This window comes from Stenella coeruleoalba (genome assembly GCF_951394435.1).
Source record: "Stenella coeruleoalba genome assembly, chromosome: 17".
In the NCBI taxonomy this organism is placed as follows: domain Eukaryota; kingdom Metazoa; phylum Chordata; class Mammalia; order Artiodactyla; family Delphinidae; genus Stenella; species Stenella coeruleoalba.
Window position 1 is genome coordinate 38279677 of NC_137163.1, and position 18102 is coordinate 38297778.

The 18102-nt window shown below is 41.2% G+C and overlaps 1 protein-coding gene and 1 pseudogene across 12 annotated transcripts in view; one reads left to right on the plus strand and one right to left on the minus strand.

Moving 5' to 3' along the window:
- The window catches only part of CPQ (carboxypeptidase Q), a 487312-nt gene that overhangs the window by 61734 nt on the left and 407476 nt on the right, over positions 1–18102 (minus strand). For 9 of the 11 annotated variants that reach the window (XM_079901128.1, XM_079901130.1, XM_079901129.1 and 6 more), the window contains 2 exons: positions 14614–14815; positions 11598–12534 (listed from right to left, as the gene is read on the minus strand). In XM_079901128.1, coding sequence (XP_079757254.1) covers positions 12287–12534; positions 14614–14815 — 450 coding nt within the window. In that variant the 3' untranslated portion in view covers positions 11598–12286. Of the gene's footprint in view, positions 1–11597; positions 12535–14613; positions 14816–18102 lie in introns of those variants that run through there. The other 2 variants (XM_079901122.1, XM_079901123.1) reach the window with 1 other exon arrangement.
- LOC307175783 (large ribosomal subunit protein uL30-like) lies at positions 1907–2755 on the plus strand (annotated as a pseudogene). The gene has a single exon. The product of its transcript is annotated as a large ribosomal subunit protein uL30-like (transcript).

Here is an 18102-nt window from a genome sequence, read left to right on the forward strand (position 1 = left end):
AGTGTGTTCCTATAAATAAGTCTCCTAAGTTTTCCCATCTGTAGAGGTAAGGAGAGACCGTGGGGTAGAGGTGGCAGGAGAGAACACTTCAGGTGTTCAATCATGCGGATCGCTGGGAGTGTGGCATCAACTTATCCAGCTCCGCATCTGCCTGGTCACCTGAGTGTCTCAGGTAAACTGGGCCAGAAAAGTCTAACAAATGCTTTTCTCGCCCTAAACTCATTTTAGGTCATGAAGAGCTGAGAGAACAGGTATTATAAATTCAGGGTACTTTTTTTTATTGTTCCTGGGACTTCACTGCTGTCCTTCCTTATCTGCTAATAGATCCTAGATGGCAGAGGTTTTATGTATTTTATGTATTTTGAATCAGGTCTCAACAGTGAAAATAAAGGTAGTTACTGTGTTCATCTGCACACCACCACTTCTCCCCACTTCAAGGATTACACACCTTGACAACAGGGATGAACAAAGGAGAGAGGCTGGGCTACTGTGATTTTCCCAACTGAGTTGGATGTGATGAATTACTTGGTTCTTCTGTGCTTAACGGGCTGTAAAGATGTTAAGTCTTGAGTTTTGAGCTGCATAAGGTCATAGTTCAGCCTCTAAGGGGACAGCTGGCTTGAGAAAATGAAGGCACCATGAAAGAAGGTGGAATAAGCACCAGAGAGGGAGAGTACGTGTCCTAACAGCATCCCATTGCTGGAGTCCGTAAGACCCAATCCAGCCCTACTCTTCTTGTGGCTCGCTCAGATTCTCCATTTTGCTCCAGCTCGTCTGAGTTAGATTTCTGTCACTTAGTACTGAAGGAGTCTGGACTAATACAGAAATTATGCTTTAATAACTGAAATAATAACAGTGGCTTCTTGAGAGTTAACTTTGTGCCAAGCATTTCACTCAGATTGTCTATTTTTTTCTTGAATATAATCACACAAGGCAGGTATCACCCTTTTATTTACGAAGAAATTGAAGTTCCGAGAGGTTAAATGACTTTCTTAAGGTCACACAGCTAGAGAGTGGTAGAGCAAGATTTTGAATCCATTTCTGCTTGACTCCTAAATCCATGCTCTTAACATCTAGGCTATGTTTTACCTCAAAATGGTTTTCAAGTCTGGCTGTATATTGCAGTCTCCTGGGGGGCTTCTAAAAACAGGTGTGCTCAAGCCCTCTCTCTGGCCCCAAGTTTGCACAAGTCCAGCAGGCACCTTTCACATGGAACACAATGGACTTGTGCTCTGGGAGGTTGTGGGCCCTGAGGGATGAATATGTTCTATGGTAAATGTACTCCCTGAACTGGTGCACCTGTTGTGACCCTGCAGCCAGACCAGTTAAATCTGAATCTTTGGAGATGGGGCGTCAGTGCTGATATATTTTTAGAAGCCTCCAGGTGATTTTAAAGTTCAGTCAAGGGTGTGAACCACAACTGTAACCTGAACACATATCTGGGTCTACACCAATACAAGATGAGAAATTACAGCAATTGAAGCTAACATATTAAATGACTACAGTTATCTCGGATAAAATCTTCTGTCAGGAATAGTGAGTGTGGAATCACTGACCCCTCCATCTGTGCTTTGCACTGCAGTGTTGACTAAAGATATTAAAATGATATCTATGAGTACCTTCATTCTTTAAATATGGCATCAATGATACTTAATAAACTATTTCTGCAAAAAATGTGGATTTTGTATAGATGTGTCCAGCAAACATTTCCACTTAGGTTTAAACCTTCCATAACTGGGTAGTTTTGGGTATTGATGAAAGCCATGCCTATCTCTACATAGGATTCTGTTCTCTCAATTGTCAGGAGACTATTTCAGCCATTACAACAAGAAGGAAGGAAGGAAGGAAGGAAGGAAGGAAAGAGAGAGAGAGAGAGAGAGAGAGAGAGAGAGAGAGAGAGAGAGTTGGAAAGATGGCAGAGGAAGAGGCAAGAAAAAAGATCCCTTTGGTTTCAGAAAAATCTCCTGAAAAAGAGGAAGGCTTATCAGGGCCTGAAAGCCACCCAGGCAAAGCAGGCGCTTTTGCAAAGGAAGGAGCAGAGGAAAGGAAAAGAGATCAAGTTTAAGCGACTAGAATGGTTCCTACATGATTCCTGGCGGCAACTACGTGACAGGGTGCGACTCAGACAACTAGAAGTGAAACCTCATGGCTTGGAAGTGCCAGATAAACATTGCTTGGCCTTTGTTGTGTGCATCGAAAGGATTAATGGGGTGAGTTTACTGGTGCAGAGGACCATTGCAAGACTTCGCCTGAATAAGATTTTCAGTGGTGTCTTTATGCAAGTAACCCCTCAAACCATAAACATGCTTTGTATAGTGGAAACTTATGTGACCTGGGGATTTCCAAATCTGAAGTCTGTTCGGGAACTCATCTTGAAACGTGGACAAGCCAAGGTCAAGAATAAAATCATCCCTCTGACAGACAACACAGTGACTGAGGAGCACCTGGGGAAGTTTGGTGTCACTTGCTTGGAAGACCTCATTCACGAAATTGCCTTTCCGGGGAAGAATTTTCCGGTGATCTCAGGGTTCTTGCACCCTTTCCAACTCTCAGTGGCCTGTCACGCTACCAAAAATAGAGTGGGCTTCCTCAAGGAAGTGGACTCACCTGGCTGTCAAGGTGAATGCATCAATCAGCTCATCCAGCAGCTGAACTAAACCCAACATATCTGTGCAGGTGGAAGCATGTGTTTTTGTTTTATGGAATTGTTATCCAGTATCTTCAAGGAAGATTACTTTCTGCTGTATCTTCAGAAACTGGAGGGGAAGGGTCAGGGAAAAGATGGTGATGTTCAGGGCAGGCACTTTTCATCCCACTTCAGTTCCAAGAAAACGTTCCTGTGTGTTTTCTGCAAAGACTGCAGTCCACCTCTAAAACCAGCAAAGGACTTGTGCCATGGAGGAGGGAGTCCTGTTTTACCACACCTATCCTGGGATTTAATGTTGGTGAACGAATGAATACCCACACATGAATACAAGACAGCAGTGGACCAGGCCCAGGGGCATATTGAACCTGGGGTATCCAAAGGCCTTGTTTTGGAAAGAACTTGAAATACAATTAGAAAGAAGTGCATAAAAAAAAAGTAAGAAAGGAGGGAGGGAGGGAGGGAGGGAGGGTGGGGGGAGGGAGGGAGGGAAGGAAGGAAGGAAGGAAGGAAGGAAGGAAGGAAGGAAGGAAGGAAGGAGAAGGAGAGGGAGGGACAGATAGAGGGAGAGAAGAAGGAAGGGGAAGGGAGGAAGGAGGGAGAAGGGAGGAAGGAGGGAGAAGGGAGGGAGGAGGGAGGAAGGAAGGAAGAAAGGAAAGAATACTGAGGACACACTTCATAATTAGTCCTATTACAGGCAACAGCTTGCCAGATTACAAGCGATCCACAACTAATAGATTTCACAGATCTCAACCATATTTGATTTATGCATTACGAACTGGAAGGACAATTAAGATAGCAAATGTCATACTGTAAAAGAAAGTTTAGTTACCATGAATTATGCAATCTCACACTTTCCTATAAAAACGAGATAATAGGGAGACTTAATTCACAGTGTTAGAAATTCCCATGAGGGAAATGTACAAGAATATCAGGTTAAGTAGTCATTTTTGAACTTTAATACTGAGCAAAGGAAGGATCTTAAGCCAATGAAAGTACCCAGACTAAGGAGTCTATCGTACACAATTGAGATACAACTCATTTCTATAGTAAAAAGTCCTTACCCAATCAGAACTCAATTTTACCAAAATCTCTTGAATTGTGATGCTTTTCCTGTTTTTCCCATAATCCTATGCTTATTAAAGTAATTAAATTGATAAGCATATTTTTAGTAGAGCTCTTGTAAGAAACTGATGAGTTGTCACAATACGTGAAGACTTCTTTGACTGAAAGAAGGTTCAACAAGCAGATTATGTCCAATTACAGTAAGACTTCATTGTTAATATCTGAGAACCCCAGCAACCCCTGCCAATCACAGTGCAATACCTTATGGGACTATTCCAAGTCTCTCCAACTGTACAGTTTAATTTGGCAAAACATCAAGTAGCAAAACATCCAAAAAAGTGCAATTTTAGCAAGAAATTGCCAGAAGACATGCAGACCAGCCCACGAGATGTGCAGATCTATGAAGCTGGTTTTCGTCTTGAGTCTCTCAAAGGAGGATGCTGTGCGTTAGATGAAGCCTACTCAGTGGCTGGGATTGAGCCCCATCACGTCTCACTCCTGTTCAGAACTTTCAAAAGTTTCTGGCTGTCTCAAATTCTTTGAATCGCGTTCAGGGTCCAACTGGAGTCCCAAGGGACCTTTTCAGTTTTAGCTCTGTTTCCCTATATTAAACTAAACTTTGGCCAAACCAGACTACTCATCATTTCAAGAACCTGTTGAACTTTCTTGCCTGTGCAATTCTGTGTATCTCCATCTTTTCATGTGCAATGCAGTCCCTCTCCATCCAACAAAATGCTGCTCTTTCTGGAAAATCAGGTGAAATGCCACCTCTTTTGTGATGCCCCGTGATTTTAATTCCTCTCTTCCTTGAACTCCTACGGTGCTTTGTTCTTCCTGTGTCTAAACCCTCCATTAACTCCTTGAGGACAGAGAGTGAACCTTGTATATGACATTGGAATAAAACAGGCCCATATGTTAATTCTGGCTTTTCCACTTAATATCTTTGTGACTTTGGACAAAGGAAACTCCCTGAGTTCCAACTGACTCATCTGAAAATTGGTTACAGACTACTACTGTATGCTTTAGAAGGTTCTTATAAAATTATATAAGATAATGTATGTAAAGCAGCTAAAATAATACTTGACATACAAAAGACGCTCAACACGTATTAAATTCCCTCTTTATTCCCCTTGTCTGAATGTCATGTAGTACTTACTAGATATTTCTTGAATGAATGAATGAATGAATGAATGAAACTGTCTGAGTCAGACCTAATAAGAAAGCACAGGCAATGTATGTGTTGAGGATCCAACTATGACACTCCAAGGTAATTACTTTAATAAGTCTTACAACTAGTCTTGTCTGTAACCTTTTTCTCGCTTTATAAAGAAAAATTATAAATAAGCATTTAAGCATTTTAGAAATCACTAGTTTCAGATTTTAAGACAAAAATATGAAAGATGGAAATGATATTTCATTCAGGGTAACTTGCATTACAGGTTAACAGAAATGTGTACATCTCTAGTGGAATATATAATGTATCCTAAAGACATAAAAAGAACCTGCAATAAACAAACCATTTTCAATAATCACGCTGTTGTTGGTTGTGTGGTGGTGTTATTCTGAGACTACTGTGTGTGCTGTGGGAGAAAGCAAGTGAGTGGTTATGCTGTTGCACTAAGAACCAGGATTTCTGGCAAAGGAAGAAGGAGACACAGACATGACACCAGTGAGGTAAAGAGCAGCTTTGGAGTCCTCAACCTGAACTGGAAATATATAATTCACAATACCTTCTTTTTAAAATTAATTAATTATTTTGGGGCTGCGTTGGGTCTTTGTTGTGGTGTGTGGGCTTCTCATTGCGGTGGCTTCTCTTGTTGCGGAGCATGGGCTCTAGGCGCACGGGCTTTAGTAGTTGTGGTACGTGGGCTCAGTAGTTGTGGCTCGCGGGCTCTAGAGCGCAGGCTCAGTAGTTGTGATGCAAGGGCTTAGTTGCTCCGCGGCATGTGGGATCTTCCCGGGCCAGGGCTCAAACCCATGTCCCCTGCATTGGCAGGTGGATTCTTAACCATTGCGTCACCAGGGAAGTCCCCACAATATCTTTTTTCTTAAGAGAAAAAGAAATTCTAGTTCTATCCGCTAAAAAGACTTAGAAACAATGACCAACCCAGTAGCAATAAGCATACTTAGTGTTCAGACTGTGGTCTCTAAATACAGTGACCTAGTAGAAGAAAGTGGAGCTCTTTGGAGAAATAGCTGATTCCATCTGGGGCAGGAAATACACAAGATAGCCTGGAACACTGTCACATCAGAAAGCTAGGACACTATCAGTGACTACAAGGGCATTTCAAAAGAACTCAGGAACCAGTTTAAAGAGGCTCTCATTGGCCAAAAATAGGACAATTTTGAGCATAAATAAGCATAATTACTACAACAGAATGAAGCACATCTATATTTTTTAAATCCATTAGTAAATTATGATAGTAAAAATTAGCCCAATCAGTTATCTTTGGAGGGTACTAGGGAATCAACTAATAATTTTAAAACTAGGTAAATAAAGGGAAAGAATGAAACATATGTCCTACTTTTCTTACACGAAAGTACCTCCGAGTAACCAGATAGTCAATGGGGAGAGAGTTCTTTTTATAGAATTATTTCAACTAATAATCAAAGCTACCATTTTGAAACCCCCAATGAAATAACAGATCTCGGCAATAATCTTCAATGACAGTTAATATCATAAAAAGAGAGAAAACTAGACATCACTCATAACGGAAATAAACATCGATACCTAAGAAGTATTCTTGCCCCCGAAAATTGAAAAAACAAAATCAAACCTGAATCAGATCAAGCCTCTAGAATTAACTACCAATTAACAGAAATATAAGAGAGTGGGAACATGTTAAATGATTCCATAGAAAAGGGATTATCTAAATCCAGACTATAGGAAATCCCATGGAACAAAGTACTTGGTTTCTGTAACAAACAAGCAGCAGAAAGAAGAAAAATGAAGGTGGAACCTATGGATTAGAAGAGACTTGGGAGACATCGACCACATCCACCGATTGCATTGTTTGACCCTTACTGGAATCCTGTTTTACACAAGAAAATTGTGAAGGAAAATGCAGCTTGGAGGAAACTGGAAACATTTGAAAACTGGCGATATATTGGATATGATATTAAGAGATTATTGTAAAATATTTTAGGAGGAATAATATATGACTACAATATTATTATTCCTCCTAATATATATATATAATATATACATCTCCTTACCTTTTAGAGATACATTAAAATATTTACAAAGGAGGAATGCCCACCAGGAATGCCCTTCTCGCCCCTTCTGTCCCTTCTGACACTACAAATCCTTCAGTTTCCAGCTCAGTTCACCTCTTCCAGGCCTTTCCTTTCTTCTACCCTATGAGTTCCTATCGCTTTCTGCATGTGTTATTTATCTTGGCGCTGTACCAAAACTTCCTTTTTCTGTGACTTAATTCTTTTGTATGTTCATCTTAAAATCAAATACATCTACTCAGTAAACATTTATTGGACACCTATTATGTTCCAGGTAATAATAGGTATTGGGTGTTTAAGGGTGAATAAAATACTCTCTTGGTTTTCAATACAGTTAAGGAGATAAAATACAAAGTATATTAACTTTAAAGTGAAAATGTGGGCTTTAAATAACAGATTGGGCAACAACAGAAGACACTTCAGAAGGCAGTGCATGACTAACTGCCCGATGGTAGAAACAATGCCCTCTCCTTCTAGGCCATTGTCAGTCATACTACAGGGTATGAGCCCAGCCTGCTTTGGTCAAGATACCCAATGGCTTCTCTGGAGCTGCAGCAGGCCTACTGCAAGAGGAAAGAACATGAGCAGCTTATTCTGTTAGCTGTTATTATCAGCTGTTCTGATGCGCAGTTCCCAATAGTGTGGTATTGACGTGGATGTTACACACACCTATCTAGCATACAGCAGATGATGAGCATTAAAGCAAGAGCTCTGACTCACCTGAGTCAGCGGTGAGAGGCAGCCACCTGCTACAATACTCTGCATTACCCTTATCACTCTCTAATGTTTTCCTCCATTCTTGATTTCTTTGTTATAGTTTGTCTCCTCCTACTGTCCTCTCCCCACTCCCCACTACAATGTAAACTCCATAAGGGCAGAGAGCTGGTAAGTCTTTTTCATGCTCTATCTTCAGTGTGTAGAATGCCTGGTTTACAGTAGGCACTCAAGACATGCTTGCTGATTGAATGAAACTGCTAGGCTATTTAAATAAGGGCTATAGTCGCAAACCAGGAAGTGCCTTTTCATGTTCCCAGTGGGGTGAGGTCTACTCACCATGCAGCATCAACCTCTCCAACATCACTAGCACAGAGTTTTTTCACCATCAAGGAGGCATCTTTTAATTAGCGACAGCAGGGGACATAGAACTACTGTATGGCCCTATTCCATCTGGTGACTGGAAAACATATGAGTCCTGGGTCCAGAGGTTGAACCTTCAATTTACTTTACATTCCTGCTTGTGTCCTGATCTTCCCCTTTCTTGGAAAATTTTAAAAGAAAGGCCTTTGGAGATGTAGAAGTGAAAAGTTTTCATTTAGTTCTGCTTAATGCCATGTAAGGTATCAGAAAGACACGAGAAGGAAGTTCTGAGTAATCTGCGTATTTGGTACTTCACTATGGAGTCCGAGCTATTATGAAAAGATGAAAGAAATTAAAATGTGATTTTAAAAACAATTCAAGATACAAGAAGAGAGGACAGCTCAGTGAAGCAAAGTTATTACTAAAGTAATCACAACTTACGTTACGGCATTACAGCTTACAAACCTCTCTCACATCATCTAACTCTTCCTGCAAACCTAGACATTACTGATTCAGCATTTGATTCAGGGTGTTTTGTCAAGGGCCAGGCGCTTCTCCTTAGGTGCTGGAAACTATGAGACATTCACAATCAATCACAATTCTAAGGGTAAGTGCCATGAGGAGAGGCAAACAGGGGGTTATGGGAACATAACTCAAGGTTCACTCACCCAGACCGCTGGGGATCAAAGAAGGCTTGTGAGAGGAGAAATAGGTGCTGAATCATGGATGAGTAGGAATTAGCTGGAGAAGAAGACAGAAAAGGGCAGGTCCGATGGCTAGGAAGCTGAGAACACAGGGTGCACTGGAACCTCAGTTAATGAAACTTGTATGAGTGAGAGATGGATAGAGAGCAGTGGGGCAGCCACGAGAGGCAAGGCTGTACATTAGCCCAGGGTGGAACCAGAAGGACCTTGAATTCCATGCTAAACAGAGACCTGACACTGAAGACGATGGGGAGACACTGAAGGACTTCAAGCAACGAGGAGAGATGATCAGATATGCCGCTACTCTTAGTTGCTTATCAGTGGGAAGCCTCATCTCCTTCCTAAAGAATCCCAGCTTTTCTCACACATCAGGAGGCTACATTTTCAGCAGAGACTGAGCTCTACCCTAGACCCAGGAAGTAAAATTCGATCAATATAATCCAATTTTGGTAATTCTACTCCATTGCCACCAACACGGCCAATGAAATTGAGGAAAAATCTGCTTCGGGGCTTCTGGATGCGATTGTCTTACTGTTAAGAAGGACTGGCCATTATAGACATTCTCTCTTCCACTACTGCACTATGTGTGAGAATGTGTTGCCTGGGACAGCTGCAGCCATCTAGGGACCACGGGGAGACACGCCTGAAGACAGAAGTCAACATGCCGAGGGTGGCACGGTGGAAAGGTGGCAAGAACCAGGGTCTCTGATGTGGTTGATGATTAAATCAAGCATTCTGTAACCACCCACTCGAGAGCTCTTTTTAAAGTAAATTAAAAAAATCCCCTTACTACTGTTCTAAGTGGCAGCTTCTGTGATATTTTGCAGCCGAAAGCATCCCAATTGATAGTCTGACTTTTAATTTAGAAAGTTCACTTTGGAAGCAGTGAGCCAGTTAGATGGAAGGGAACTAAGAATGCAGGTTGATATGTCAGTAGGAGGCTGCTATAGGAAAATCAGTGAGTACTCCTGAGACAAGGTGTGTGGGGTAGAGAGAAGGGAATGGGCTTTGAAAATAGGAGGAATCTGGAGTAAACAGGACTTGAGAGTGTTTGGTTCTATGTTCCGGATGATTGTGTGGTTTCTGGGAGGTGGTGGCAGTCAATGAGAGAGGGGACAGGGGAGGAGGAGGAACGCACATGGGGCTTGGTGGTGACCATACCTATTTTGCATATGAGATAACCAAGTCTCACTCACTAGTCTGTATAGACTGTGAGAGTACAGATCTTGTCTATCTTCTTTACTGTTGATTCCCAAGTGCCATACAGCAGATGAGTAATAAGAATGCTTAATAGGGCTTCCCTGGTGGCGCAGTGGTTGAGAGTCCGCCTCCTGATGCAGGAGACGCGGGTTCGTGCCCCGGTCCGGGAGGATCCCACATGCCACGGAGCGGCTGGGCCCGTGAGCCATGACCACTGAGCCTGCGCGTCCGGAGCCTGTGCTCCGCAACGGGAGAGGCCACGACAGGGAGAGGCCCGCGTACCGCAAAAAAGAAAAAAAAAAAGAATGCTTAATAATCAATGTGTGAGGCTGAGAAAACTTACATCATTTGCCTTAGATGGCACATGAAGTTCAAAGTTGTGAAGCTAGAACACAGACTCTAATTCTTCCCAGCACACTGTCTGCCACTTGCCGAGATCATCAGCAAAAGATTGCCTCTCAGATTCTGAAGCAGAGGAAGGAACTCATTGGTAGATATGGAATCATGGTGCGCTCACTGCCTCAGGTCACAAGAAGAGAGCATCTCATTTTTTACATTAACGTATCAATATATTTTATAGAAGAGTTCCTAAAGAAAGGTGTTCAAGAAGGATGCATTAAGGACCTCTGAGAACCATGAATCATATCTTATTACTGACATGTTCAGAATGAAATAGATTCCTGTCATTCTAACCTGGAGCTTATAATTGGAGGATCAGGCAAAAGTTTAAGGTTGAAGGCCTCTCTGCTATCTGGGGCCAATAGAGACTAACCTAAATCCCTCTTGCACTCCTTTGAGTTATGCTCTTGTATTACCTTTGACTGAGTCAGGGAACAAGAATCTTGCCACTTTATGTGGTAAATTATCTATGTGTATTACTGCACTAATGTACTAGAAGATATGACTCAGCATCTTCTCTCAGTCTTTACGCCTGTAAATAAATAATCCTAATTGCTCTAGCCTCCTTAATTTATGTCGTTCTTCCATCTGTCGTTTTTTCTATCTTTCTGTCTTTTTTCTCAGCATCCTTAATTTTCTCCACAGTCTTAAGCTGAAGGACCCAAAGCTTGTCGGGAAAACAATTACCTCTATGTTTCTGTTTTTTCTCTTGTGAGATTTACAAGAATTTAAATGTTTCCCAAAATTAAACTAAGAGCTACAGAGGAGGCAACGAAGTAGAAAACATTGACCTTGATCTCAAAGAATTGATCACTGAGTACAGGAGGCGGGATGCACGGAAATTCCTAGTAACCCAAGAACGTTTGTGTGTGATTCAAGTGCGAGACTGGGGGCTACATTAGCGTCTTAGAAATTCAGAAAGGCAACACAGCACCAGGGTCTGTTAAAGATGGATTTGCGGTCACCAATGAATATGGAGTGAGACTTAAAGAGCATTTAGGATTTGGAGGAGAAAATAGGAAGGCGTATGGAAGGGGGTAGAAATGGGAGAAGGCTGGAGTATAAAGGTATCTGGAACAGAGAGTTTATGTGGAAAATACATCTGTTATTATTTTAACTTTTCCCCCCAAAGCCTTATACTTAAGTTGACAGTCATCCTGTCCATCATGGACATCACTTAGATGGATGAAGGATATCCTATCTCCTCTCCAAAGATGATCCTTTCATAAATTTATCTATCTGGCTTCTATAATTTATGAAAATCATGTTGAATTTTAATTCTACCTGTGCTCTTAATTAGTATTTTGATACTGAGTATACATGAAACATTAAAAAATTGGGGCTCAGTCATCAGACTACAGAAATTTGATAGGTCAAGGACATGGTAAGGGCTCAATAAATATTAGTTCAATGGATGACAGGAAAGAAAAAGAGAAAGAAGAGAGCAAGAATAGAGTGTGGAAGTATTTCTCATTAATTTTCCAAAAGTTAGGTGAGCAGTTATTTAACTCATACTTAATTAGTATCTTGAATCCTATCTTTAGGTTTAACTCACTGTAACTTACCATATCTTCAAGAATTCAGAGTACACAACTAGTATATTTTTATTTTCTTTTTCAGATTAACTATGGTTCTCCATCTTTTTTTCTAAAGTCCCTGAAATTTTCAACGGTAACAAGAGTTATAAACAGTTCCATTATTTCTTCCAGGAAGAGCCCAAACTTGAAATATCAAAAGATAGCTTCAATAGTAATAGGGAAAAACAGCAATAATTTGGTTCCATCTTACAATACTCTAAACGAAATAAAAAAGAATTCCAGGAAACATTAGTTGCAGTCTAAATGAACTACCAAGTTTATATAAACCTTCCTGATCTACAGAGATAGAGAGGGGAGTGGAACAAAGAATGCGAGAAGAAATAAGTAATTATTTACAATAACAAACTCCTTTCCCCCGGGGTAAATTATTCTGGAGCAGGAATGAACTGAAATCCTTTGCATAAGCAAGAGCTGAGTAAGATAAACATTTCAGACACTGCCATAGATTTGGAAGACCATCTCAGCATTCCAGACGCCCCTGTGTTGTTGCATATTGTGGGAAAGGGGCCACCAGCCTTGAAACCAAAGTGGCCTGTTCTCAGGATGACATCTACACTTAAGAGCCGGAGAGACTTGGGCGAGTCATTTAGTCCCTCTGAGTCCGTTTCTTCATCTGAAGAAGAGGAATAATTGCACTTACCTCTTAGGATTGTTGTACAGATCAAACAGACAGGGTCTTCAAAAAGCCTAACCGTGTGTCTGACAACTAGTTCAGTAAGTTAGAACTCGCATTAATGCTGAAGCAACCACAAGGGGGCTCAAATTCCCCACGGCACTGTGGCAAGAGGGGAAGCCCTTCTTACCTTTGTGAAGACAATCAAATCAACTTGTTAATTCCAAAGAGAACCATTCTTATGGAGTATCTACATGGAAGGAGTAAAGCTAGAGCCGATTCTCTTTTGTTGATCCAGTGCAACAGAAGCAAAACTAGCTGGGAGGAGGCAGCACACGTTTTGTTCTACTTCGGTCCAGGCTTCAGTTCCTCACCTCCCCTTTAAGCACCCCCGGTCTTCACTCGAATTCACCCACAATCCATCAGTCTTTTCCTCACCTCTATCCCCAGCAAACTTACTTAGCTTTTCTGAAATTTTACCAAGATTCTTATTGAAAAAGTTAAGGGTCAGGAAAAATCTAAAATTCAAACAAAATCGTTCTATAGGACTTAAAGGGCAAACTCCCTTCCCCTAGACCTTGATCATGATTAAAAACATATATGTAGAGTCTTGTGTCTGTCTAGATGACCCACTGAAAATGGAAATGTTGTTTTAAGATATTTCACAATATGGTTAAAATATACACAAACCATTGGAGAGAATTTAGTTTCTTGTCTTAGAATAAAGAAGAGCTCCTTCTATTTTTAGTTATGTAAGATTATTAGCAACCTTACCATCTAAAATATGCTTTAATCTATAATATCTAAAGAATGAGCTTTTAAAAAAGTTTAAATCCATACAGTATGCTATTGGTAAAGTCTACTTTGCAGGCTAAAAAAAAAAAAAGCTGGAGTGGGGTGGATCTAGAGAGACTGTTTTTTAAACCTGTGAAATGTTTTGTAGCCATAGAAATGGTTCTGGAAACCATAATTTTAAAACTATTCAAAAGTTGGACTTCCTGTTTGCATAATACAAGTACAGAATAATTTGCAAATAGATTCTTTAACAGTGTTTTTGATTATGGAGATAATGGTGTTGAGGGAACAACCCCAGGTCATAGAGGTCTAATATCAACAATAACCCTTTCTCATGGCCAGTCTAGGGCAAATTTGTGAAGTACTATGTTTGTCTTCTTTAGGACTGCTCTCCTTTCTAGTCCTGTAACAGCCAGGCCTATTCCTATTACATAATTTCATCCCTGCTCAGGACTTGTCTTAAAAATATCAACCTGATGAATCACTGATCAGGGTAAATTAGTTTATGTCCAACCTCTTAAAGTAGTCTCTGCATTAGGAAAATATGATTAGCAAGAAGTACCCAACCTCAAAGAATACATCTCTAATGGTAAAATTTCAGATATCATGGATTTGGGTAGGGAATTATTTGGGTCAGAGAACTTTCTGCAGCATAGGACTAGAACTAGAAGGATATTAGTATTAATAATTGCCTTCTACTCTATTTCATAAATTTTGGTCAGGAGATCATTTGTGCTACAATTACCAGACACCTGCTTAAAACAAAAAACAATTTCTAGGCACAATCCCAGAGTCATTAAATCAGAATCTCTTGGAGTGAGGAACTTATACTTCAGAAAGAGAAGACAGATGGGTAAATAAATAAAAGGAGTATTATTATCCCAATATTGGAAATCATCAGATTATACCTTGTGGACAAAGCTAAGGGTTTTTATATATATATATATATATATATATGTTTTTTTTTTTTTTTTTGCTGTACACGGGCCTCTCACTGCTGTGGACTCTCCCGTTGTGGAGCACAGGCTCCGGACGTGCAGGCTCAGCGGCCATGGCTCACGGGCCCAGCTGCTCTGCGGCATGTGGGATCTTCCCGGACTGGGGCACGAACCCGTGTCCCTGCATCGGCAGGCGGACTCTCAACCACTGCGCCACCAGGGAAGCCCTAAGGGTTTCCATATTTTAAATGACCTACAAGTATCTACTGTGGCACGTTAGAACAGAAATTTTAGTTTAAATTGGTAGCAGTAGGTAAAGAACCCCAACTTCATCTATTGCTCTTACCAGGTACTCCGGCTTGGATCCAGAAGTTAATGTCTGTCCCTTCTCCAGCTCTAAAGACCTGTGTGACATTGATGGGCTCCAGCAGGCACATGACCTCCTCCACGATGGCCCTGGCCTTGTCACTGCCAGTGAACTGCAGCCCAGAGGGTAAGAAGGTCCCCAGGTCGGACTCCATCACGAGGCTGTAGTTGGAAATATTTGCCTTAACAAAAGAGAGAAGTGTTTGGGTCATATTTGTTGCTTCTCTGCTTTCTCTTTGGAAGTTATCAAAAAAACAATAACCAAATACTTTATCTCCTCACCAGTTGTTGCCAAAGCACATGTTGCTCTGCTTGACTTAGGATCCAGTCTGCATATTACCTAACAGTTCTGAGATGCAAGATGACTCATCTTGGAATTTGCCGAATTTGAGTTGACTTGGAAGGTTTTTTTTTTAAAATTCAGTGAAAATAAATATAAAACTCCATATAAAAATTACTCAATTATTGCTACTAGCAATAATATTCTTTCAACCAATTTTCTTAAGAGCCTACCTTGCACCAGATACAATTCCTTTTATATGGCGGGGACCTCCGGATAGTATTAGCCGTGCTTAGACAAAAAAAGGTGTAACCTGTGGGCCTACTTCTCTGCACCTCTTCCCCCTAGATGGATATTCTATCTTATTTTAATCGTGAATTCTGTGAAGGCTTAAAGGCATCAAACTGACAGGTTTGTCTTGGGTTTCTGATTCCATTGTTGTTCCATCTGTTGAATCCCCAGGGAGGGAGGTAATAGAACAACACTTGAAATGCTGATCTCTCTGGGGTACAGCTGTAGCATCTAAACCCCGGCAACTCTGCCAGGCCACTAGTGTGTAAACCTTTTCCAGATAAAGTCTGGTAAGAAAGCACACAGTGATTCCAAGTAGCCAGTATTGTCACAGCAAGAGCTTAGAATATAAGAGCCTCTCACCAGATTGCACAGCTAAATTGCCACACTGCCCTAAGACTTGCAAGTTTAAGGTCCTTCAAACTGGCCTGGCCAGCTATTTCCCAGGACCCATTCACTTCTTCCAGACTGACCATATACTACCTCGGTTGAGTTATTCCCAAGCTGTCATCCTCATTATTCACCTAGTAAAAATCAATAATAATATTTTTACAGTGCTTTCAGAGAGCTTTCATATTTGCAATCTCCTTTGATCTTCTTCCATAATCCATAAAGTAGACGGAGCAGTTTTATGGTTGATGCTGTTTTATAGAAAAGGAACTGAGGATCAGAGAAGTCAAGTGATTTGCTCAAAGTCACACAGTTGGCAAATGAGAGAGCTGGGTCTGAAATTCTGTGCTTTCCAAAACTCCACCCTGTCACCACTAGCATGGGAGGGAGGAAGTAGTAGGCCATGCTTGTTTTGAATTAGAATGATTTTTCACTTACAACATAACAATTTCAGGGTTGCATACATTTTTTTTTTCTGTAGAACAGATATGTTTTTACAATGACTTCCTAACTGTTGCCATGGAAGGGTACTGTTGTTACAAGGGCAAGAACAGTACCCTTCGTTTCTAAAGGAGGATGTTGCCAGCATTTAAAGGACTGAACTTCATGGCCCTGGGATATCATTCTGTTTTTGTTGATGATGATGAGAAGGTTAACAAAGCAGAAGTCTGTTCATATTTCCACTTTCACTTCTAAGGAATTTCTGTCTTCATGGTGATTATCAGAGAAAGACCCAAGGCATTTATGATAAAACGTACCACCTCTGCTTTCAGCTGTGGCTACTGCATGACGGTAGCATCATTAGAGTTAATAACATGCAAAATATTTGCATTAATGTCTTACATTCAGGGCTCGTTCAACGAGCACATTGGTGCTACGTGAGCAAGTTGACATGAATTTGGCAGTCCTAACCCTGTCCCCTCATGTGCCCTGCTGCCCCCCGCCCCAAATTCTCTCCCTGCCCTGTAAAAATGAGAAAAGAAATAACATAATATATCTGCAAATAAAAACAGCTGGGTGATGTATGTGAGGATTCCCATATTTCTGGAAGATCCCATCCTTCCAACAAGAAAATCAGGCAATTTGCTCCTAACTATATACAATTTAGTTAAAAGAAGAGCTAGTCAGTAGTTTGGCCATCAGCCTGGTGAGATGGACACAGCCCTGGACCCACTCGACTCCATTCCTGACTCAGCAACGGACATGCTAGGCTGCTGAGGGGAGTGACTGGCCTCTCCCTCTGTCCCCAAGTCATGTCACCTTGGCCTCTGGCTTCTCCATCTGTAGGCTGGGACAAATGCTCTTTTCCAGGCTTGAACAATGGGCCTGGGCACATGGAGCTTTGAGGGTCTTCAAAGAAAAGACATTTGTAGACCAAAAGTGAAAGTGGTGTGCGAGTTGAACGTGTCAGGGCTCCTAACAAAATATGCATTAAAGCCTTCTTGACCCTCTTCCACTGCAAATGAACAGATGTCCCTGGGACAGGGCACCCCACAGTTTGTGAATGGTACCGTGCAATGCCAGGATGTTAATGGGAATGTTGAGAATAATGTAAATAAAGGAGGTTTCAAAGGTGCCAGACGCTGTCTGCGTGGCAGCCTTTTTAGCAGAGTGGTAACAAGTATGCACTCTGGGGTTATTCAGACTGGGTTTGTGCACCAGATTAACCAATCATGGGCTCTGTGACTCTGGGCAGTCTGTGTAACCCTCAGTTTCTCCTGCCATGAAATGGGGATAATACTGGTACCCAGTTCATGGAGTTGTAAGAAAGAGTGCAATGTAGACCCCAACGTATAACGAGCACTTGATCAATAGTTGCTGTTACTGGTCTTACCACTAAACATCAGTACCTCTCAGATTTTCAAGGATGGCCTCCATATAAACCATTCTGTTAGCTGCTTACAATGATAATATGTAGCTTTTTTGCAGTGCTTCCTATATGCCAGACACTGTATGAAAGGCTTTACAGCTTATCCCATGTAATGCTCCCCATCATTCTCATCTCACAGATGAAGCAACTGAGGTTTAGTCAGGTTAACTAACTTTCCCAAGGTTACCTAGCTAGTGAGTGGTTACCAGAATTCAAACCCGGAGGTCTGCCTCCCCAAGCCTGTGTTCTCAATCCCTCCACTGCCCTGTCTGCTGCTGCTTGTTTCCAGCTGTCGGGCCACAAGTCCTCACTTCTAATTCAAAAATACAAAGACTGTAGTGAAACAGATGTATGGAGTTTAAAATATTTTTGCGTGATCACAATACAAGGTCTGATTGGACAGAATTTATTGTCCCTGCTAACGAAGTAATTTGATTAAGCAAAGAGAAGAATGAAACAAAAACAAGGACAAAACCCTTGGTCCACCATTTCCTTCCAACTAGGAATAAAAAGTAAAACAATAAAACATCTTTTCAACCCAAATTAGATAGGATATGCAGATCTCAGTAAACCAGAATTCTGGAGTAGGCAGACACAAGTTAGATCTCTATTCATGTAGAATTTTATTAGCTGCTGCT